General features: G+C 43.2%; 1 protein-coding gene across 3 annotated transcripts in view; it reads right to left on the bottom strand.

Moving 5' to 3' along the window:
* Positions 1–25145, bottom strand: part of GALNS (galactosamine (N-acetyl)-6-sulfatase) — a 51325-nt gene that overhangs the window by 24818 nt on the left and 1362 nt on the right. Inside the window, exons 2-10 of one of the 3 annotated variants that reach the window (XM_081920213.1) lie at positions 22020–22143; positions 21241–21315; positions 17632–17734; positions 13580–13723; positions 12430–12496; positions 12186–12313; positions 9136–9275; positions 7805–7908; positions 658–794 (exon numbers count right to left, since the gene is read on the bottom strand). In XM_081920213.1, the coding sequence (XP_081776339.1) occupies positions 658–794; positions 7805–7908; positions 9136–9275; positions 12186–12313; positions 12430–12496; positions 13580–13723; positions 17632–17734; positions 21241–21315; positions 22020–22143 (1022 nt within the window). Of the gene's footprint in view, positions 1–657; positions 795–7804; positions 7909–9135; positions 9276–12185; positions 12314–12429; positions 12497–13579; positions 13724–17631; positions 17735–20354; positions 20377–21240; positions 21316–22019; positions 22144–25145 lie in introns of those variants that run through there. The other 2 variants (XM_081920214.1, XM_081920215.1) reach the window with 2 other exon arrangements.

The raw sequence follows: 25145 nt of genomic DNA, 5'->3' as shown, positions 1-25145 counted from the left end.
GACCAGTATGCAGTCTATTAGCAATGAAGAAAATTCAGTGGGGAGGTCTGCATTAATTCACATTTTCAGGATGATTTCTAGAAAATAGCCGAAGGATCTGGTATAGTGTTTGCCCTTCACCTCATGTCCTGCCACTGACTCTCTCTATCCAGTACTTCTTATTACTTGTATATGAACATTTGTTCCTAATTAGAGAGGACAAATATAATCGACATTGTATTATGGGTGTATATGTGAAGCTGCCTTATATCAGTCAAAATCACTGTAAATTGCCTTGTGATCTTCGGATGAAGGGCGGTATAGAAAAATTAATTAATTAATTAATCAATTATAATAAATCAGAGCACTGGTCCATCAAACCCAGTACTGTATACCACGCTGAGCGGCAGTGGCTCTCCAGGGTTTTAGACAGTTCTCTCAGTCCTACTTGGGAGATGCTGAAGATTAAACCTAGGACTTTCTGCAAGCAATATGTGCTCTGCCAGGGAGCTAGAGTCAGTACAATAGCATTACTTTAAAACACCCAATCCAGCAGCCAAAATACCCGACCCATTCTAAAAATAAGAGGCTCTAAAAATATCCAACTTTTTCTGCTCCACACCAGTAATTGGAGGAGTCAAGGGATGGAAAGCCGTGAGTGTGATGTTCATAACTCACCTGTCAATTAACTTGCCTTGCAGGATGACAGGCGAAAGGTCGATTCCGTCGATCTGTCTGTCACTGGGAGGCTGCAGTCCTGCCAATGCGAGGCTGGTGGTGAAGAGATCCATCACGCTTGCCAGCTGATGACTCACCTGTCATTGACAAGACAAGAGCATTTGCAAAACAATCAAAGCTAGCAGACCCTGAGTTGAGGGAGCTTCTGCTTCCAATGATGAGGTCTTAAGAATAGTCTCATCACCTTCCAAGATATGCAGTTCAGGGTTTGATTCTGGATTCTACTCCAGGCAGTTGGGTAAAAAGCTTGTGTTTAGGAAGCTTTTTCCCAGTTATCACCTACAATGGAAGCAGCTTACCAGGGTTTCAAACCAGGTCTTTCCAGCCCCTACCTAGAAGTACTGAGGAAGCAGCCTGGAATCTTTTGCATGCAAAGTATATGCTCTAAAACTGAGCAATGGCCCTTCCTTGGAGAGAAACTAAGAATCCTCATGATTCTGAAGGAATTATTAAAATAGGATCAGCGGAAGCTGCCTTTTAACAGTGACTGATAACAACTTTCTCGGATTTCAGATGGGTCTGTTTCCCCATCCTACATGGAGATGCCAGGAATTGAACCCAGAGCCTTCTGCATGCAATACATGTATTCTAACCTACAGCCATGTACCAGCATTATTTCATTTTTACAGCTAAAATTTTGTTTTACAGCTAAATTTTTATTCTGTGAACCACCCTGAGACTTCTGGGTATAGGGCAGTATAATAATAATAATAATAATAATAATAATAATAATAATAATAATAATAATAAACCAAGTAGCAAGCTACGTGGCCCAAGTGTCTTTGAGGGAGGGAGTCTAATCATCCCACCTCTTGTCCTCTATACTTGTTCTTTGAACTCTTAGACCCAAAGAAGCCTGGTGCCAGGCCTACCAGCAGAGGTTTGCTAAGATACCTAAAGGAAGCTGCGGAAGCAGTAAAGTCGCACACTCACCAGTTTCAGAGACATGCGATTTGGAATTTTTGGACACATTCTCATGATTGAGATGATATATAAGTTTAAAATAATACAGGTAAGTGATGAAGTGTAGTATGGTGGTGGGGCTTTTCAGGGCGATGAGAAAAGGATACTTCTGTACAATATGGTAGTAGTTGGAACCTGCATATTGTTTTTATGGGTTCATGTTTGCAGTTATATATTTCAAAAAATAAATTTTAAAAGACCCTTTCAGAGCAGCAATCAAGGTCGAAGGCTTTTGGAAGCAGCTGCTGAGCCCAACAGGAGCAGCATTTCTCCAAGCTGGGCTCCTGTGGACCACGCTATGCTGTAAATTCTCCAAGCTGTGTTAGGGCTGGAAGGGCAGCGGCAGGGGGAAGAGGTGAATGGTTTAAGGTCGCTTTTTTAACAGAACATTGTGGGTAAACTCAAAGAGCCTTTGATTTCTGTCCTGAATCAATAGACTGGCCAGTAGGGAGCTGCCAGCGACTTCCTTGTACCTGCCCCTCACTATTAAACAGAGCCCGGAGTGCAGGCAGCTCACTTTAAATGGCCAATTACATCCGTGGTCTTCCACGCTGTTCTCTCTGCGTAAAGGGAGAGAAAACTTCTTAAAAGAAATTAAACGTCAGTGTTACAGCCACTTGGTTTTATCTGTAGCACCACATTAAAGAGAAGAACCGGAGGGGGGGGGGAAGTGGGGCAGGGAGGAGGTTACGATTTTTATATAAACTTTGAAGTATTTTCAGAGGAGAAATAAGGTTGGGGGGGATTTAGTATTTTCTTGCGTTGACAGCACGCTTTCATTTTGCTTGCAATTCCTGTAACAAATGGGGGGGGGGGAGGAAGGATATTCTAGAGAGTAACAGCCCAGTGAAAAATAAATAATGAAAAACAGAGGAGCAAGATCAGATATTTCCAGTATCAGCAAGGAACAGCCGGTATTCCGCAAGTAAAGAAGAGGTTGTTTTTTTTAATAAAAATGTTATATATATATATATATATATATATATATATATTTATAAACTCTCGGCATACACAGAATGTCTTTAAGAAAATGAAATCCTTTTTGCTCTGGGCCACATTGCGAGAAGAAATAGCCAGCGCCAGCGTTATCAGTGCTTTCAAGCTCTAACTCTGAATCAAAGGCGACAATTAATAAAGTTGCCCCCGCCAGGAATGGAAAGGGGGAAAGCTAAATATTTGAAACTGGGTGAACAAATGTCAGGGTGTTTTTAAATAAAATCCTTTTACATTTATCACAGCAAGCAGACCTGATATCCCTGTCTAATTCAATTTCAATTTGTGCCCTGTGGGAGATAGTGAAGAAAAGGTTGCACTGCTGTCTTTGGGTTGATATGTTCTTTTCTCCTTCAGGGAGCAGAACCGGGGAGGTGGGAAGAGGGGAGCGCGCGGGGGGGGGGGGAGAGCTGTGGCGGTGGTGGGAGGGGAAGAGAAAGGAAAGGAAAGGAGGGGGCACACAGCAAACAGAGGATTCAAAGAACAGCAGAACACAGATTCCTGCCAGCAGGATGCTTCTAGAAGGCAGAGGCAGCATGGGAAAATGTTTAAAGTTTGTTTTCGCTGGTTATGTATCCACCTGGAAAATTCAGCCAAGACTTTTGGGTAGTGGGGAGAGCAAGAAATCCAGAAAGAGTGCTTGTTTATGTTCCACAACCTAAAACAGTATGGGCAAAAAAACCTATGAAAACTGACACTATGAAAACTTAGTAAGGAGGACGCTTCTGGTTCAGAAAACTCTCCTCCAGAACTAACCCAAAAACCCCCCAAATCACCCACTATTCTCTCATTCCAGTTCTGCTGTACCATGTTCCTTTATTCTTATATTTAACACACTTTCTTCAGTTTGACTAATGTATGTATACTTAGTACATTCCCCATGTCCACTCTGTTTGCACACTCAAGAATCTTGACATGCATATTGACCTTCTGAGAACTTCTGCTTTCGTTTGAAGCAGTTTCTAGCCCTCATGTTTGAGAGTATAATGAGGAATGTCTGTAGAAAGCTTAAAAATGCCATCTTGAGACAAGATTACGATAGTTCTCACATGGCAGGACAGCTAATGCCTTCTCATACCCAAGCTATTTATCCCCTCTTCTATGGTTTTTCAATGTGCTAGTAGTTGCCAGAATATTCCAAATCCTGCAAATATAAATTTATCCAGATTTGCAGTCTGCATCATACAGTACATTATTTAAAAGGCATATATCAATTGAGTTTCCTTTGGTACAATGAACACACAGCTCCATCTTTAACAGACACATGTGCTGCTGCTTCTGCTGCTGTTGTTGTTGTTTAAAAATGGTTTATAAAGCTCCATAGCTTGTTTGTCTGTGAATATCAGAGTTTGTCATGTAACAAAAAATATCTGCTCACAAACCATTCATTTGGGCAAAAAAGAGTTCATGTCAAAGGCTGCAATCCAAGACAGAGACAGGAGTACTTAAACCCACTGGTATCTGGGGACTAAGTGTACCTAAAATGATGTTGGAATGTAGCATTTCCTATGAAGTCTTTGATACAGCCCCTTCCCTCCTTCTATTGCCGTTTTTGTGTCAATTTCAATACTGTATGTCACCCTTTGCCAGCGTGGTTCCCTCCAGTTATTTTGGATTACAACTCCCATCAGCTCCATCCAACATGGCAAGGGCTGATGGAAGCCGTGGTCCAAATCATATGGAGGGCACAAGGTTGGCAAAGGCTCTTGACAGTCCTTAGGAACAGGTGCCTGTTCTCTCCTCATTCTTTGTAAACTGCCTTGTAGGTGGGTAGCTCGGTATCAAATTAAAGACAGCCAAAAGAAACAGAAACAGATCAGCTTCTGTAATACAACAATGGCAGAATACAAGGTTAACTTAGGATTTTTTCTCTTGCAATACATTCCTCTGGGAAGGAGCTTTTGCCCTCTCTTCAAAAAGAGGAAACTCCAGCCACGTAAACAACTTCCACTCATGCCTGTATTGATTCCTAGATTTCCAGAGGAGTAGCTGCCTTAGTCTCCTGCAGCAAAAACAACAAAGGGTCTTGTAACACCTGAAACATCTAACAATTCTTTTCTGGCATTAAGCTTTCATGGGCTGCAGTCCACTTCATGATGCATGAGGTGTTATCTACGGATGTCCTAGAGATATTTCTGGCATTGATTATAAAGATAGGCTGTGAGCTACTTCAGCTTCAATTAGGCAACACAGTAAAGTAAGGAGTGAATTAAGCAATGCAGATATGCAACAAAAATCTGTAAATATGTCCCATTGAAATCCTTTTTTTGGAGGGGGAGCAGATAGAAGAGGTCAGGCAACAAACCTTGAAAAGAGAAAGAATGAAGAAAGAACTAGAAAAGCAGGGAAAGCACCATGCAGATCAGCAGAACATGATGCCAGAGCAGATAGGTAGAAACAAAAAGCAGCCCTTTACTTCTCACCTGCAGCAGGGAGACTATGGGGCTTCAGAGCATAAGAGGAAGAAGAAGAAGAGTTTGGATTTGATATCCCGCTTTATCACTACCCGAAGGAGTCTCAAAGCAGCTAACATTCTCCTTTCCCTTCCTCCCCCACAACAAACACTCTGTGAGGTGAGTGAGGCTGAGAGACTTCAGAGAAGTGTGACTAGCCCAAGGTCACCCAGCAGCTGCATGTGGAGGAGCGGAGACACGAACCCGGTTCACCAGATTACGAGTCTACCGCTCTTAACCACTACACCACACTGCCATTAACATCTATTGTGCTGTATTTCTCTATAAAATAAGAGCTGCCACCACATTCTCATGCTGGCACATGGAACAGAGGCTTTATCTCTAAAGGTGTGCAATCCCAACAAAGGAAGCCAACTCCCCAGGAGAGCCCTTACAGGATGGTGAGTAGGAGGCACCAAGGGACGGCAGAGGGGCTCAGACGGAGCCTGCTGGCTGAGGATCAAAAGTATGTTGTGTGCAACATTCAGAGACCACTGGCCTTTGCTTGCAAAGAGTTCACCTACACAAACACCTCTGAATAGAGATCAAAAGTGCTACGTTCAACATTTTAAAGAGGATGACATATGATTGTGTGCAATACACATTAACAGTGACAAACCTGAAATCATCTCTCCACTTCATTCACTGGGTTTAAGATATCTGGAAGCATCCTTCCCACTCAGTCAATGACATGGTGCACATGTTAACATCGAGCCAAACCATGACTTAATGCAAACAAGCAAACATGGTGATCACAGGGAAGAGCATGTTATGGTCGAACCTGGGCTCATTGTTTGTCTCACTCCAAACCACAAGGTGTGGCCAATGTTTGCTATTGGTTTACCACCTGTGGTTTGTCAGGGGGACAAGCCAGGATTCAGACTTAACACTAAGCTAAACCATAATGTAGCCTCAGCAGCAACAGGACCAAGAGAGGAATGCAGCAGTCAAGATCTTCACTCTGGGAACATGCACAATTGCTCATACCCACTAAGCCATGGTGTGTGGTTTAGCGTTTTGTGCAAGCTAGGCCAATGTGTCATTCATACAGTGCCTTCTTCTCAATTTAATTAAAAAGCCATGAAAGGAGATGTAGATTAGAAACTAAAAGTTTTCTTCGTCCAAGAGCACAAAGGATTCATAAAAGTCCAGTTTCTGAACAGCTCTCTCTCTTTGGAATGAAGATATCCACAAAAGAAAGAAAACACCCATTATTTACTTAGAAACCTGTTTCCTGCAGGCTTTGATTGTTTGATCATTAATGAGTACCAAGATGGTTTCTTGCACACACCATTGTTGCCACCTGAGGAGAGCTACCTGCTGGTTACCGTAGAGCTCAGAATCACTTCACATTTAAGCAGAGAAACAGCCACATCCTAGTACACAGACCTCCCTCAGTGCAACAGTCACCTAAAAATCCCAACCCACTTTTGCCTATTTCTTGGATGCTTTAGGACAACATGTGAGGGCTGCTTCCCTAACATGAGATATACTAAATTAGCAGATCAGTTATAAACCCATCACTGTGCAGATACAGAAGGATTCTGTTCCAAAGGGCTCACAGTTAAAGCTAAGTCAAGCTAGGGAGGAGGAGTGAGCACACATACTCCACTTTAAACATGTGCCCTGAATATTGCGCATGCACTTGTTACAGGTAACAGTGTTGGCCCTATGGAAGCGAGCCAGCAATCTGGAAGACAATTAGGGATGTTTAGATGCATAGCTCTCATGGCAATGGCCTGGGTGGGTACCAGCAACTGTACTTTACAAAGGCAGTTCATAGTGCCATAGGTAAGCCACTGCCGTACAGCGTTAGTCCTCCCAGTCTCCCCACCCCTTACCCCTCCAATATGGGGGATAATAAAAGAGACTTCCTATGTAGGGTTACTATAAGGATTATGCATCTGAAGTAATGCATGTGAAGTGCTTTAAACTCCTGAGTAATGTTAAATATTACTACTGTATTGTTATTTGCTTTATAGAAGGCTAAATATAAAATTAGGTAACTTTGCTCCAACAGCAGATTATCATGATTGGTGTTCCAACATTTTGCTTTGCCTTCCTACAATCTGTTAGGAAGAACTGAAGTTGTTTGTTCTAACCTTCTAGAGATACAAGGGGGAAAACATACTGAAACAGTCTGAACTGCCACTAAAAATGTCTAGGCAGGATTGGAGAAAGGTCATTCTAACTATAAGGGTGGTGGAAGATCAACTGAGTTACCCTGATGATTATTCTAGCTGCCTAGGAACATACAAAACTGCCTTATATTGACTCAGACCATTGGTTCATCTGGCTCAGTGTTGTCTGCACTGCCTGGCAGCGACCCTCCATGGATTCAAAAGGGTGCAAGAAGCACACAAAGCAGGAGGCCACACACTGCAGGAGAATGCCCATCTACAGGCCAGAGGATTGCAGTTCTCACAAAGGGGGTGCAACCAGGGAGAGCAAGACTGGAGGCAAGAGCTCAAAAGGCCCCCGTCTACCTCTAGCCTTGTGGGAAAAAATGGCTCACTCCATAGTGCTGCAACACCAGATCTTACTGCCGTGCCTGGAAGGCTCTTCTGCAAGATGAGAACAGGTCTCTCTGACTAAAAGCCCACTAGAATTCATTAAAAAGAAAGGGACACCTTCAGAACAGACTGTAACAAAGTCATTAAATAACTGCAGACTCTCACCTGCCCAGCAGGTACATGTCCTGGCCACCAGGCAATTGCTGGCTCTCTCATGCCACCTTCAAAGGTAGTTTGCTTGCCACATAGGAAAGGGCCATTGCTACCAGCTAGAGAAAGAGAAAACAGTAACTCTAAAAGAGCTCTGGAGAGGTATGACTCAAAGGTGAAATAAGCAAAACTAAAGGGTAAAACAAACCTATTCCCCGAGGGCACCACCAACAAATTTTGTTCAAGTCCTTTGAACAATGTCAATCAACATCATAGTCTACATAGCATATTAACCCTTCCATCCTGGACATTTGCAGTAGCATACTGACCTGTGACACTGGTGTGACATCACTGAAATATCATAATGACAACATATACTTGATGTTCATTTATTTCTTGACATTGCATTTGTGTAGCTTTTAGAAAACAAGCTTTAAGTCTCAGTTAAAGATGGTTTTTTAGCCTACAAACTACCATACAAACCTTAACGCATTCATCCCCTTAAGTGTTCCAGAAGATTAGGCTCTTAATTATTCTTGTTATTATTATTATTAACATTTTTATGAATAGGGAAGGAGGCTGAGAAACAGTGATTTGCTGAAGGCTATAAAGAGACAGAATGAGACCCCAGTTTCCATACAGTGGGTTGGTTAACCAATGTCAAGAGTAATTTCCAAAGTATATATTGTTTACTTCAGTCTCTTTGCATCACCATTAATTGCAATTTGAATAAAGGAGAAACAAGGTGATTAGTAGCAGACAAATTTTCCTTTCTCTCTATACTAAAAGATCACAACTGCAAACAGACATAATGTTCAAAATCAGCAGCCAGTTAGCAGAGGCCATTGCTGCTCAGCTGAAAGTCAGGAGTTGCAGGAGGTCATAAAAAGAGCCAATAACCTGACTGGGATTAGAACTCGTGGCAATTCCTTCTGATCTGTATGCTCCTGAAATCAACCTCAGAGTTGCCTCTGAGACTGCGGGGATGGGATGTGTGAACAAATTACAGGGGGCAAGTGATTAATTCACAGTGACTGTGCCCAAGGGAACTAAAAACCAAAAAGTTGTGAAATGGAGCAAACCTGTAAATGCATGGGAATTGTCATCTTAACAGCTTTTCAGAGTTCAGTAGACATGCTTGTAAGATCCTCTGCATTTATTGAGACATGCTAAGGAGAATTTACAGATCTGGGGCTTACTAAGTTGGTTCAGATGTCAGCAGGCCACATTTTACCTGTTAGATCTTAGGAATGGACCAGTTAGATCTTAGGAACGCACTAGGTGAAATGCGGAAGTCTCAAATTCTCTATTCCTAACTTGACAAACTCTGTACCAGGAAGACCAACCTTGATCAGGACCGGAAACAAGGGCAGCACCGTTGTCAGATGTGAAAAATACGAAGGTGTTGTTGCTTATGCCCAGCTTTTGAAGGCGACTCAGTATTTTCCCAATGCTGTCGTCAATTTCTCGCACTGCATCACCATACCTGAGAGGCAGGGAGAGCAATTACAAACCTGTCAAGTGGGGGTGGGCGGGTGTTTGTGTTTAGGACTTGTAGATTCTGTAATATGCAACGGTAATATTTATTTAACTGTAAATAGTTTCCAACACACTGCTCTTAAAGCTGCTGACAACAAAATAATAAACACATTATAAAACAACCCCCCTTTTTAAATCAACCAGTTCCAAAAATAGCAAGGGTTCAGAAAAAGTGTTTCATTTACAAAATAAATTTTATAACAGACTGCTAAGGGCTGAGGATACTGGTACTGATAAGGAAGATGTCACTCTTTATTGGTTTTAGGCAGCTATTACTCATTTATTTGCTAATTGTTTACAACAGCTTATGAGATCCCTGCTTACAGGATTCCCATTTGGGCACCTGGCTGGACACTGTGAGAACAAGATGCTGGACTAGATGGGCTTTTGGTCTATTCCAGCGGGGCCCTTCTTCTTAAAGGTCTTAATACCAAGCTTTTAGTATCTCTTTTAGGTACTGTAGATATTAAGTATTCAATGGTTTTAATGTGTTGACTTTATGTAGTCAGTATAAAAGTTAGCACATTACATTGGATTATATTGTTTGTAAGCCACCCTGGAACGTTTCTTAATGAAGGGCAGTATAAAAATGTCTTAAATAATTGGAAAAGGAAATGAGTTATTCTGCATATTTGTTTGGGCAACAAATGTTTATTTCCAGTTCTTCAAATATGGAGTCTTTTTGGGAGCTTAAATATGTAAAAGCACATGCATGTTTACTCAGAAGTGAGTCTTACTGTGTTCAAGCGGGCTTACTCTCAGGTAAGTGTGAACAGGATTGGATTTATTTTTTCTCACCCTGACCTTGTAGTAAGCTCTGTTGAATGAAGTGGGATTGAATTCCAGGTAATATGCACTATTATTCTAGCAAAAGCTTGAATAGGTCAGAGTCCATGCTGTCAAGATGCATGAGACGTTCAGGTCGGTTTTAAGATACCATAAACCTCTTGGTTTTTGCTTTAACAAGACCCACCAGGAATTTACAAATCTTAGTTATGTTTGGGGAGGGGTATGTTGGTTGTTAGAGCAAAGCTCTTAACTGTTTTATTTGTTCATAATTAACACATTATTATTATTATTGTTTTTATATATAGCTCTTAAGTTATCTCCCGCTTGGACTACTGCAATGCGCTCTACGTGGGGCTACCTTTGAAGGTGACCCGGAAACTACAACTAATCCAGAATGCGGCAGCTAGACTGGTGACTGGGAGCGGCCGCCGAGACCATATAACACTGGTCTTGAAAGACCTACATTGGCTCCCAGTACGTTTCCGAGCACAATTCAAAGTGTTGGTGCTGACCTTTAAAGCCCTAAACGGCCTCGGTCCAGTATATCTGAAGGAGCGTCTCCTCCCCCATCGTTCTGCCTGGACACTGAGGTCCAGCACCGAGGGCCTTCTGGCGGTTCCCTCACTGCGAGAGGCCAAGTTACAGGGAACCAGGCAGAGGGCCTTCTCGGTAGTGGCACCCACCCTGTGGAACTCCCTCCCATCAGATGTCAAAGCGATAAACATCTACCTGACATTCAGAAGACATCTGAAGGCAGCCCTGTTCAGGGAAGTTTTTAATATGTGACATTTTAGTGTATCTTTCATCTTTGTTGGAAGCCGCCCAGAGTGGCTGGGGAGACCCAGCCAGATGGGCGGGGTACAAATAATTTATTATTATTATTATTATTATTATTATTATTATTATTATTATTATTATGTTATATTCAAGTGGTCACTCAGTATCACCAAGAGAACTTTCAGATGTGCTCCCAGAGAAGCTAAAAATCCAACAGCAAGACCCACCCACTCTCACAAGGGAAGCTGCTGATCACCACAAAGCTGGCTCCCTTCTTTCTGATTTGGGGGCCCTTTGAAAGCCCCACTCCATTTCAGCTGGTCATCTTCACTCAGCACAGAATGTCCTCAAAGCAAAACTAGAATGGATGGTGAGGAGAAGAGGAACCACAGAGGAAGCGTGTGTGTGGACAAGCACACACACAGAGTACTTGAAAGTTGCAAAGGAAACCTTAGTGCAAAGGATGGGGGAAGTCTTCCAGATTTCTTAATCTCTGATGCTGGACACGTGTCCTTGACTAAGCCCTGGTGATTCCTGCCTCAAATTAACCTCTATAAACAAAACTGGAGAGAGGAGGGAAGACACCATCCACTAAAAACACCGTATTTACTCAAGTCTAATGCACCATCAAATCTAACATGCACCTTAATTTTCAGAACCTTGAAACAAACAAAAAAAGTATTTGCTGGCAAATGTAAATGTGCCATCGAATCTAAAGCGCACCTTAATTTTCGCAATGTAATTTGGCCAAAAAAGGTGAGCATTAGATTTGAATAAATACAGTTTGCTGAAAGTTACCAATCTACTGTTTAAATAAATAAATAAATAAATAAAATGTGGCCATTTAAAATGTTTATTTTTGGTTTTGCTTCGGGGTCAGTTGTCAGAAAATGAGAGACTAACACTTCCCTCCAGGTTTTTTTGGGCTGTACACCTTTGATATGACAGCTTTTATGCTTGGCTCTCTGGCTAGATAACCCTCAGATCAGCTTTGGTCTTGCCTCCAGACTGTACCCAGGTACCAGAATCTTTGATCTCAATCAATAGTTGTCAACCCTATTTGCTTTGGATGCAAGACTTTTATTTCAGATTGCAAGAGAGTCTTCAACCGAGGATAAACACTCTCAAAGCACCTGCTGCTCTTTAATGCTCATAACAAACATACTTTTAAACTTGTAAGTTGTGCTCTCTATTGTCAACCACCACTGTTCTTGGTTTTCTTCTAGTGCTTTTCTTCTAGTGCCCAAAAAAGGGAGGAGGAAATGATACTTCAGCTCAAAAAGCAACTTACAGTCCTCGTTGGCTAGTGCCCAAGAACCCCCTGGAGGCATACACAGGCGCGTGAGTAGCATCGATTGCCCAATACAGAAAGAACGGCTGTTGGCTGACATGCTGTGTGCTAATGAAATCAAGGGCTTCCTGGAAATGACAAGAGAATCAACCTTAAATATGGCCACCCATGCTACATATGTATAAGCAAGCAAGCAGAAAGTGCCTGTGGGTTTTAAAGAACGTTTTATCAGAATACAGAGTACCTGTAAGTACATTTGAGTTAGGTTGGCTTCCCCCGTCTTACGGTCAATTTTTACATCTTCGTAATACCTAGAAAGTTTTGAACAAAAAACAGAAAAAATGTTCCAGATGTTTTACAGGATATGGCAGTGGGGGAATAAGTGCTTTGCTCCCCATCAGTCCCCTGGGAAGATGGCAGCGAGTCACTATGTAATAGGAAACGTTACTCCATGTACGCAAACCATGAATACAATCTCAAATAGCTCTGCTCTGTTTCGCTGAGGATTGCTTTTTCGGCTGTTTATCTTATATAGTTTAATCCAGCCTTCCCCAACACTGGGCCCTCCAGATATATAGGAGTACAGCTCTCATCATAGCCAATGGTCAGGGGTGGTAGGAGTTAGGAACCCAACAACATGTGGAAGCTGTTGTTCAAAGTATCTGGAGGGTACAAGGCTGGGGAAAACTGCGTTAATGTCAGAGTAGATAATGCATAAGCAGGACCTTTTCCACCCACTCATAAGCACACTAGACTGGGCAGGCACCGCAGACAAAAACACATTTAATGCCACACAGAAAGCAATCAGAGGCACTTCTTAATATCTTTTACCTTTAAATGGAGACATACTATATTTCTGTAGAGGAAAGCGTAACTTAGAAGGGGCCTTCAGAGTGCTTTTCTCAGGAGTAACATTGGCTGGTGGATTTCAGCCAAAGCTACAGCAGAAGAGTAAGCCAGTTGGGGGGCTGGTGTTTCCTAACTTCCAAGTGATTAACTCTGCAACCTTGTCATTGTTAATGGAGTTCTCATACATAATTCACTGCATATGGCAGCTCCTCAGGGGGTACTGCAAGCCCGCTCTGTGTGCGTATCAGGTGGTATTTCCATCACTTCACCTCGGGTGCCTGGTGTGTCTCAGTAAGTGTTGACGTGTGGTGGAATTTCTGGAAAATGCAGCCCTGCAGAGGTCCTTGATCCAGAAGCCTAGAGCCCCCTGGCCTCTTACAGGGGGGAAAAAGGCAAGCGCCAGCACGTTATGCTCTGCTGGAAGGAAGGAAGGGCAGCAGAATGGAGCCCTAGGCCCTCTTCTGTAGTGGAGCTTAAAAGGAGCCAGAAAAAGCAGAAGAAAAGCAAAAGGCAACAAGGCACAGGTGACACAGAAAAGCGGCTACCTGCCAATCATTTCCCAGTCCCTGTAAAAAGGGATGTTAGGCGCTGCCTTGTTATCGTAAGGTCCAAAATGGCAATTAGGGGATCCAAACCACTCATCAAATCCATGCCTCAAGGGATGGAACTCAGGTCTGTGGCCAAGGTGCCTAGAAAAGAGTAAGAAAAAGAAAAGAAAAAGAAAAAACCAGTCAGGGGTGCATAAGAGAAGACCAATCACCCTATCAGCACTGCACAAAAAATGCACTGTAACGAAGAAGCTGACAGATGCAATAACCCATGGTTAAGAAGTAGACAATGAATGGCCCACAGCTAACTAATTCAGATAATTTGTCTTTGGGGGCTTCCTGGTCCATCACCTGTAACCTCCCAAAGCCCCTTGCTGGACCATTTCCTCTGCTGAACCCTGCACAGCACTTATCAATAGTAGTTTCCATGGCTCAAAAATATGTGGAAAACATAATATACCCTTCACCTGATACTCTTCAGATTTTCTTGGCTACAAGTACCATCAGTCCAAGCCAGCTTTGCTGTGCTAGCTGCAGCTTATGGCAGCTGTTGTCCAGAACATCTGAAGGGCTCCAGGTTGGCAAAGACTGATGTAACCTTGTGCCATTTCCAGAGCCAGAGCAGGCATTGATGCTAGCCCACATAGTTCCTTATCCTGCTCCATAAGGAAAAGATGAATGATGATGGCAAATGAGAAAATCGAACCCCACATGCTTAATTTGACTAATTAAAGCTTAAGGCGGGTGCTGGCTTTTCAGTTTTGGGTGCTCTTAGAGAAAAATGATTATCTGGATCCAATCCAGTCTGAGTTCAGGCTTAGCCTGAGGGTGCACAATTAACGAGTGGCTAGGAGTACCTTTTACCAGCTTTGGCTGGTGTACAAGCTGTGATCATTCCTTGCCATTCCTGGACAAAGATAGCCTGGTCACAGCAACCCATAACGTTGGTAACCTCAAGACTGGGTTACTGTAATCTGTTCTATGTGGGGCTGCCCTTAAAGCTGGTTCAGAAGCTGCAGGTACTGCAGAATTTGGCAGCTAGACTGCTGAGCAGAGCTGCCTGCTGTGACCATGGGATGCCATTGTTGAAAGAATTGAACTGGCTGCCAATTTATCACCAAGCAATAGTAAAGGGTTTTTATTGACATAGGCCTGGACACTTGAAGTATGTTATCTCCCATGCTGAGATTCTCAGATGAGGAAGTCTTAGTTGTGCCTCATCTTGTCTAGGGCCATGGTGTGACAAGCCTTCTCTGTTGGGTAACCAAGCTCATGGAATCATTTCCTCCCTGAAGTAAGGTGCAGACTCTGATGCGCTTTTGACACCTGCTAACAACTTGCTTTTTCACTCAGGCATCTTCCGGTTTTTAAGACCAGGTATGTGGCAATATGCTTCATTGTTTTACTGTGGTTGGTCATATCACATTGTTTTCTGAGTTACTGTATTTTAACAAGTTGATTTTATTTTTGGAATCATGTTGAAGGAAAGTATAGACCTATTTAAATGATTAAGTCACAGAATTCAGATTCTTTTGGGGGCAGAGTTTTGACCAGCTGGCTAAGCATGGAAGATTGCACCAAACATGTGACAAGTGGGGTGGGGGTGGGGCAGGCACTGGTCCTCTACTTGACCAGCATGGCCCACATTGTGCTGTTTTTTTGTGGGGGGAAGCACCACAAAAAGACAGCCTGCAGAGTGAAGAATGCACTGCATTCCCTCTTCTGCGCTGCACCCCTTTACCGACTGGCAATGACATTCAGCCCTAGAAACAGGCTGACACAACAGGCGCCAGGTCTAACCAATCCGGTGCTTCCTACCCTCACAAGAGGAACTATGCTGCAAGCTCAGACTTAATTAGCTTTCTGCTATGGCTCTGAGGTTGTTTGAGACTTGCTGCTTTCCAGATAACTCCCTGGAACCAATCTGTATCTGTGCTGTTTATTTCCTTTCCCCAGGTGTATGAATTTACATTTATTAGCACTCAGCTGCATCCCATTGCCTGCAGCCCACTGAGCTGTATTTTTCTTCTTTGGCAGTCTGCTGTTTGGATTTGCAGCAATAAATAATTCACGGGTGTGGGTTCATTTGCTTTCTTTCCTAGGACGGTGCTTCTAGTGGCAAACAGCTTGATCATCAGTGAATGTTCGCTAGCTTGTTGGCAAATCCCCTGAAATATATGCATCCTTTCTTGGCCTATGTTATTTTGCCCCTGTTTTTAATCTGCCCTTCCTCCAAGGAACAATGTCACCCCGCTGCCCTTTTATCTTCAGTGAGGTGTAACGTAAGTTGAGCTGCCAACCAGGAGTCACATATACTGTACCGCCAAGCAGGGTGTTTGAACCCAGGTCCCCCTGGACTCTCTATTAACAATGACCCTTGAATCTGCTCCCCAAACCAATGGAAAAAAAAGCTCATGTAGATGCTGCATTTATTAGCTGTATTATCCTGGCCTGAAATTTTTTGCATGACACACTTTATGTCCAGAAAGATTTGGCTATTAATTCTGTTGCAGAATGTGCTACTTGAAATTGGAGGAATCCAATGTGGTGCCCTCTAGATATTGGTAGACCACAACTACTATTGTCTATGACCACTGGGCCCTGCTGGCCGGGACTGGCTATCCTTGCTTTAAATTTGTTACAGCGGCAACCAAGGCCAACACACTTCAAAGTCAGAACCTTTGGGTCTGTGTATGGTTGCCTCATATGGTGAGCCACTCAATTACACACTGACTCTATCTGCCCAGGCTGGTATTTTGAATCCTTCAGGGCAGAAAACCCCACAACAGGGTTGCCTGTTCCAGTTAAGGTCTTCCTGAACCGCAGTGCAATTTTGCATCCTTTTGACCATTCTTCAGTCCCAATTTCTGGCTTGTTTCTCAATTCTGCCTCCCGGTTTCCCCTTTAGTCCTGGGCTTACTCTTTGGTCCTGACTACTGGCTTCAACCCACAGCTCCCAGTTCCTGGCTCACTGCCCAGCCCCAGCAGTGGCATCCTTTGCCACAAAGACTTGCACATGCGATTTTACAATGCACTTTGATCTAAGAACTCCCCAATCCTGAGTCGCCCCATTAATAGATAAGGGAGGTGGCAGTGTAGCTGCAGGTGCTAAGGCCACAGAGTAGAAAGGAGGAGGTGTGTCTTTTAGGTTAGAAGGTAAGACCAAACTATGGTCCTTAAACACACGAACATTTCAAACCGAAGGATCCCCTTAAGGAAAAAGTTACAAAACCCTGCCTGAGCCACTGATCTCTTCATCAGCAGTAAATTCATACACCAATCTGGGAAGTCAATCGTCAGGGGAGCAATAGGAAGAGAACAGTCATCTCTGTCTCTCTCCTTTTTTCTTCCAAAGTGGCTCAGAAATCACACTTTCCTCCTCAGCTGCTGTGAGCCTTTTCTTAACAACCATGATTTATATAAAAGAACCATTTTCAGTGGCCTTGCCGTTACCTTTGTTAACACCTGCGCCAGCACCACAGAGGTTTGTCATCAATTTCAATGATCCAACTCTTAGCTCTTTTAAAAGAGCTCCTGGGATACAGCACAAGCAGATTGTGGGTCAATATTTGTTCAGTAGTTCCCGGTTTACCCTCTGCCCGCCTAGATTATGCTATGACTCCTCGGAAGAGTGCTAGCATCAGTCCTTCTCTCCTTGGGGAAGGGAATGCATCTCTGAAGCCACTCAATAACTCTGCTATTCAAGCAGGATCAAAAAGGAAAAGCTTACAATTTAGGCAGAAAGTGCCATACCTCTGAGATCAACACATTTTGCAAGGGCCAAAGATAAAAGATTTGATGACTGCTTATGTTATGCTATGGCAAGGCAGGTTTGTAATTTCTTATGAAAATAAGTGCAGCATGTTGCCTCTATTATACGACAGTCCTTGGCTCTAAAATTAGTCACAGCAGGTGGTGGGGGGACGATTCCCTGCCAAGATTTCTGAAGACAGAAATCACAAACTAAACCAACTTATTTGAACTCTGATTCTCTCACATATAAAGCAAGCCATACAAAAAAAGGGGACATATTCAAAAAGGAGCTTTACCATTTGCCAACGATCTTATTGACATAGCCTGTTTTCTTCAGCAATTCTGGAAGGAGGAGCTCAGAATCTGGGATGCCCCCTGTTATGACCTGGGGGGTGTAGGCTGCGTTAAGACAAAAACACTTCACCAAATGAGAAGGTTTGCAGGTGGTAACATTATATATTAACTGTACAGTGGTACCTCGGTTTAAGAACAGCCCTGTTTACAAACTATTCGGTTTAAGAAAGCCGCAAAACTGGAAGTTGTTATCAAAGTTTGCGAACTTTACCTTGGTCTAAGAACAGAAGCCTAACGGTGGAAGGGCACCGGTGGCGGGAGGCCTCATTAAAGAAAGCATGCCAAGTGGGATTGGGGGATAGGACAAGACAGGTCAGAAAGACAGGTGGATTAGGGATTAGCAGGATTTAAGTGAGGTGTAGCTGATATGGTAACCTCCAGATGTAGAAGACTACAACTTCCATCTGTCTCTGCCAGCATGGCCAATAGATGGGCATGATGGGAATTGCAGTCTAAAACTGCAAGTAAGGCACCAGGTTGGGGAAGACTGATCTATTATTTATTTATTTCATAAAATTTATACGCCACTTGATTGTAAAAAAAACACACCTCCATGCCATTTACAAAAAAGATAATGCAATAAGATTAGCAATAAAAACAATTAACAATGATTTAGAACATTCAAAAAATTAAATCAACAATAAACTAAAAATAGATTAAAACATGTGCCATCTTCATTCTAAATATCTGGCCCAAATTGCACCAAATATTAGAGGACATTTCACGTAACTATCTCTGTGTCCATTCAGTTTCATGTCTAAAACTTTATTCTCTCAACAGCAGGTTCCATTGCAGTGGTGTAGCTAGCCACTCAGGTGCCCAGGGCAGGGTGAGTGGCCCATGAGGGCAGGGCAAGCTGCCCACTGTAGGGCAGTTGACTGGGAGGCAAAAGACAGAAGCAAGTCCCACACTGATGTTTTGGGCAGTGCAAAGCCTGCAAGCACCTGCGCCACCGTGTCACTCCCAGGCGTGGCTCAGATGTGCTGGAGGCCCCGTGGTAAGTGCCACCCCCCCCGCAGTGTGGTGCCCAGTGCCCCCCGTCCCCCCGAGCTATGCCTCTGTTCCGTTGATTCCCAAGGTATTTCTTAAAGCAGAGAGCCAGTCAATTGATTTTTGAAACATGAAGAATGCAGAGGGGCAGGGAACAAGCTAATACAGTGGTACCTCGGGTTAAGTACTTGATTCGTTCCGGAGGTCCGTTCTTAACCTGAAACTGTTCTTAACTTGAAGCACCACTTTAGCTAATGGGGCCTCCTGCTGCTGCCGCACTGCTGGAGCACAATTTCTGTTCCCATCCTGAAGCAAAATTCTTAACCCGAGGTACTATTTCTGGGTTAGCGGAGTCTGTAACCTGAAGCGTATGGAATCTGAAGCATATGTATGTATGTATGTACCACTGTATGGCAAACCTGCTTGCATCATGCACTGAGATGCAAATTTGCCCTCTGGCTCCCTCACAAGCAAGTGGAGGAGAGCTGCTTCCTTTCCTAAATGGCTTCTGTGGTCAATGAGAGGCAAAGCACTCTGCTTACAAAAGCACTTTAGCTAACGTGAATGTGGTCTGTTTGTGCACATATCACCTGAGCAGGAGAGTCCACTTGTGGTTCTCTAGATAGCAGCTCCCAGAATTGTACCCTGGGCACTGAACTGAAAGAATGGGCAACTAACAGGCCCCCCCCCAAGAACTGAAGGATACAGACTTAATAAACTTGGTCCCACTGACACTGGCAGAGCATTGGACAGAACACTTTTGCCAGAAGTCTAAACTGATCACTTGCAGACAGATTTTTCTCTCTTCCTCCCATTTTGGGTCTCCCCTCCCACTTTTTTTCCTCTCTCTCTCCAAGTTCCCCCCATCTGAACGAAATCAAGCTAGGATCTCACAGGTGCCCACCCTGCTTTAAAGCATATCTCAAGTTTTCTGTTCATTCTATTGTTCCCAAATGAGAAAAACTGCAGCCTGCAGATCAGGGAGGTACCACGGCTGAATGGCTAAGAGGGTCAGCCACCAACATTGCTGGTAGTTAGGAGGACTAAAATAAATTCTTTCTAAAGACCCTGGGGATTCCCTGCCTCAGTACGCCAGTGGCAGAACACATGCTCTAAAGACTCAACCTCTGATGTTGCTCTTTAAAAATGAGAACAGGGAAAAGTAGGCCTGCGGTAAACTTCTCCTGAAGACCTGAACAGCCACCAGTCATCAATGCAGACAGTAACAAGCTACATGGTGGATTGCTCAGAATTAGGCGACAAGCCCCCTTTCATGCCTCAAACAAACAAAGGACATGCAGATCAGGCCTCAGACCGTTAGCTAATTTTAAATGCATGCATTCTTCTGTACTTCTTATAGACTTCCAATATACAAGCATCCCTCCACTGTCAGCTAAGAGATGAACACCCACACTTGCCAATATGCAGCACCAATCCGGAGCTGTAAATGCATGCTCTAAAACATATGGTCTCCTACAGCATCTGCCATTTTGGAACAAACAATCCTAACACCAACTAGATCGGCCGCAAATCAGCTCAAGCTGGCACCTCCCAACAGGAGCGCTAGAGCAAAGCACTCATTGTGGACAGCTTGGTAGTGCCCTCCAGACGCCCTTGCCTGGCTTAGTAGGAAGAACATATTTCTGTAAGAGTGTATTTCAAACATATTGCTAACCTTCCATAATAACATGCAACTCTTCTCTTCACTCCACCCGCCTTTTGCTGAATCTTAATTAACCTATCCAATAAAACAACTTCTTTAGCAGCAAAAGCAAAAACAGATTTAACAACCTGAGCACTAGAATTTGTACTGTAGCAGGAACATTTGGAGACATTCTCTTTATGCAGGAGGTCTTAGGTCTGCTTCAGGCTATTATCTGTATCATAGTTAAGATGATCGCAAGCAAGCTTTCATAAGCCTCAGGCTTTCACACTTGCCCTCTTTGCATGCGAGCAGAGAAGAGAGAATGCTTCTGCTTTCCCTTTAAAACAAACTGCACTTCTCTGTTGTGTACAAATTCAGGGAACTATGGTTTATTCTGACCCTGGTTAGTTAACAAAGCTGACTATTAAACCATGATTGATTGATTTGTTTTAACTAGTTAGAATGAACCACAGTTCCTGTAGTTTGTCTATAACAGGAAACTGCAGTTTGTCCTCAAGTGAAGAGTGGAACCTTTTTCTCTCCTCGGTTTGCACACAGAGAAGAGGCAGTCATGACAGTTAGTAACACGGGCAGGTTCATTCAAGATCCTATAAACCCTGTTAGCTGGACTAGCAACACCAGGCCTATTTGTTTGCAATACAACCCTGATTCTAAGCCTGGCAATTACTTCCATGATCTCAAAAAGGATTAATTTCTGAGTAAATGTGCTTAGGATTGCAGCCTATTGTAAACTACCTGGAGGTCTTTTGTTCCAGTAAGTAGTATATATACATTTTGTTAAGTAATGAATGAATGAATGAATGAATGGATGTGTCTTTAGTGGGGGAACTTGAAGCAAGACCCCAACATTTGACTTGCAAAAGTAAAGGCTCATTTGCTGGAAAGAAGGACATACCATTTCTGGCATGGGCATTTGTGGTGTAGAAGCCATTCCTGATGGGGAGACGACCAGTTAAGAGTGCTGCTCTTGCTGAGGAGAGAAAAGCAAGGGGTGGGGGCACACAGAAGTAACTGTATATATCAGTTGGGCGACTTTCTTTTCTTAGACAACATCCTTCCTGCTTCAGTTTTACTATTTCATCACATGCAGTTACCACAATCTCAGTCCGTGTGGCTGGGGGAGAGCTTGAAGGCTTTTCGAGGAAACAGTTACCAGTATTATAATGTCCTCCAACATAACAATTTCTGCTATTATTTTTCTTTAAGAAAATGTGTTCCTAGAGTACAGTGGTGCCTCGCAAGACAAAATTAATTCGTTCCGCGAGTCTTTTCGTCTTGCGATGTTTTTTGTCTTGCGAAGCACGGCCCGTCGCAACTGCGCCTCTTCAAGCGGCTTTAGGAAAAAAGCGAACAAACTCGCAAGACCGTTTTTGTCTTGCAAAGCAAGCCCATAGGGAAATTCGTCTTGCGAAACAACGCAAAAAAACAAAAAACCCTTTCGTCTTGTGCGTTTTTCGTTTTGCGAGGCACTCGTCTTGCGAGGCACCACTGTATTAGGTTCTAGTACTGCTACTATTATTTATCAAAGCACATTTGATTTGCAATCTTAATCTTTAGAAGTTGAAGACAGCAATTTGCCTAATGAGATTTCATGACAGAGGTACGATTTGTACCAAGCCCAACTCTCCACCCCCTAGACAGCACTGCTTCTCTAGAGCTTTGGAGTTTACTCACATGGAGAACAAAGAGGGTTGGCAGTGTAGAAGCTTGGGAAAAGCATTCCTTCTGCAGCCATCTGGTCTATATTTGGGGTTTCTTTGGAAGGTTGCCCAAACACACCTAGGTCACCCCAGCCCATCTGAAGACATACCAGGACACAAGACAAATAAACGACAATCAGTTGAAAGGACTAGTGTACATTTTTATCATTCAGCTATTTAAAAACTTTACTGTAGCATCCACCACTGCTTTGTACAATGCACATTGTACAATGATTTCCACTGCTCAGCTGCCTGTTTAATGGCGAGCAGCCTTTTCAGCCTCATCGAAACAACATGGATTATTGCAGGGCAGCGAAGGGGAGAGAACAGTGTCAAGTGACCTTCAGAAACACAAGGAACAGGTTATTCACCATTTCCAGTTTTGTACAATAGGAGGTGTGCTGGCAGCATCCATCTGACAAAACACACTATGGGTGAAGCCAAGAAGCAGATCACACCATCCTTAGCAACACCTCTGTGGGAAGAACTGCATCACATTTTCAGAAACCCTTCTGTATGAAATGTCAGGCTGGGACAGATCAAAGGTTCACAGAGTCCAGTATTCTGTCTCTATCAATGGTCAGTCCGATGCCCCAGAGAAGCTCAAAAGTTGAGCAAGATGCATATAAGCCATTCACTGCTGTATGCTTTCAGTGACAAGCAATCACAAATATGCTGCTTCTGAACACAGAAGTTCCATTTCTAACTGTAAAGACCAATGGCCATTGTTAGACCAATTCTCCATGATTTTCCCCTAATCCTCCTTTCAAATTCACGACCCCAACTTTGTGAGCGAATTCATTCTTAACACAAAATATGTATGGCTTGATGAAGCAAGTTGTTTTGTGGTCGTTGCATGAATCCCCCCCCTGGGATGGGGCAAAATCAAGAGAACTTCCAACCTTTTGGAAAATGGCACCATACCTAGCTTGTCCTTGCTGGCACCTGCAGCTAAAACACTCATTCCTGCTACAACTGCAACTTTTTCTTGACACATATTTACTGAATATAATAAGGAAAGGAGGGTGAAGGGATGAGAACCTTTTTGTAGCATAGGAAAATACTCAAATCAACAGGAGCCCCCTTTTTAAGGGGGGAAAAATTACACCAACAATTTCAAGCAGCTAAAAACAGAGTGCAAAGAGTAATAGCCTGAAACTAAAAAGAAATGCAAGAAACACATTAGAAAGCATTTTTCTAACACTACGGTCAGCGGAGCAGTGGAATAATTTCCCTAAAATGGCTTATGAATCACAATCACGAGGTGCTCAAAAACAGACCGAGGCCCCAGACCTGAACTCTCGTAGCAAGTTCATATTGCTAAGCCTTTTACTGAGACAAGCAGTGTCCACTGTGCCCAATCCTCCTCACTTCAGTAGGACTAAGCAAGTTTGTGACCCTTGTGTGAGGGACAGTTTTTTAAGTGCTCAAAGTTGCACTCTTATATGACAACAGCCCTGTAATGCTTGGGTCTTTTATTCACATATGTCAGATGTGAAATATTGGTCTGTGCTGAAAGAAATGCAGTGGCACAATAAGGATTGCAGCAGTTTAATACATATGTTAGTCTTGACTATAGCCACATAGTGCATTGATGGCAAAGGAAATCCAAAATGGTGACATTCAGATTAATAGCACGCGAGTAGTTACTTTATTACTTCTTGCCAGCAATAAAGGTGAAAAGCGAAAGGATTGCTCCACTTGAGACAAAAGGGAGAGGAATATCTAAACACTTGATACAAGCTGCAGAATAGGCACCCTTGTGCAAAATTTCCAACTCAAAGAACAACGGTTCCAGCTGCTAGCCCTCTATTTCTGAATGGTTTATACTGTCCTTTGCCTAAGCCACAGGGCAGTTTACAACAAGGCAAACAGTTAAAAATCCATTAAAAACCCAATCCTTTAAAAACACATAACAAAAAATCAGTGCTGAAACCCTGAAAAAAAATTTGTCCTAACTAACCACCTAAAACCACTGAGAAATTAGGCCAGGAAGGAGAGGGTTCCATTGAAAAGGCCCTTTCCCAGGCCCCCACATCGTGTATTTCATACAATTTATTATTTAGAAATAAACCTCGTTTATTTAGAAATGTATTTCACACAACTTATTTGTAACACACCATTCCTCCACCACCAACACAATCTCTGTAAAACTTGGCAAACTCCAAGCTGGCCCAGAAGCCTATTCATACATTTATAGCATTTCCCTCCTATCTTTCATCAGGACGGTCAAATGTCATCTTACAAAAGAATTACAGCCCAGCTTACATACCAAGGCAGGGATTCTGCATCAAAGTGCAATACTCCAGCTGATAAGCCATTTGCCTCAAATGAGCATCCAGCACCCAAAGGAACATTTTTCATAGACTTCCTGCCTACTTCGTGCCACATATCTCCTTTGGGACACCCCTCCAACACCCAAAACCAGTCCTTAAAGAAGGTTTGGGGAACCTGATCTCGGCTGCAGACCAGGTCTTCATCTCTCAAACTCCTCATGGGACAAATTCTGTCACAGTGACACAAGGTGATAACTGTTGCCACAAAGGGCTTGCAAAGAGATGTGTGTGGTGTGTTAAAGTGCTACTGATCAGCAGGCTTGTAGTCACTGCCTATCAGTTGATAGCTGGTGCCTTTGAAGTTGCTTTCTGTAGGAATCAGCTATGTAATGGAGTTCCCCATTGAGAAATTGGTTCTGCAGTAAATCCAGTCATATCTTGACTATTGACATATGATGCCAGGTGTGGGGCAAGTGGGCATGGTGTAGGGAAAAGAGCCTCCCAGGCCAAATTTGGCTCATGGGTCAGAGGTTCCCCATCGCTGCCTTAAAGGGAAACCATTCCTCTCTCTTCCATCTTGTGGAAGGGGTGGAGAAACTGTAACTCAAAAAGAGGTTTGAAGAGGTAAGGTCAACAAATAACTGATTACTGTATTATTATTTTTGCCCTGCTACCTTCCCCAGGAAAACCTGGTCTTCAACACTGAACAAATGACAATTTGGGCTTTCCAGAGATTGCCGTTTGCTCCAATTAAGTGGCAAAGAATGTGTTTTCATGAGGAAAGTGCCAGGACAAAAAAAAGTGTTCAGACACAGTGCTTTAAA

Source organism: Podarcis melisellensis, assembly GCF_964234715.1.
Source record: "Podarcis melisellensis genome assembly, chromosome: 8".
NCBI classification, from domain to species: domain Eukaryota; kingdom Metazoa; phylum Chordata; class Lepidosauria; order Squamata; family Lacertidae; genus Podarcis; species Podarcis melisellensis.
Note: the sequence above shows the minus strand (reverse complement) of the source record. Positions and strands in the feature narration are given on the sequence as shown.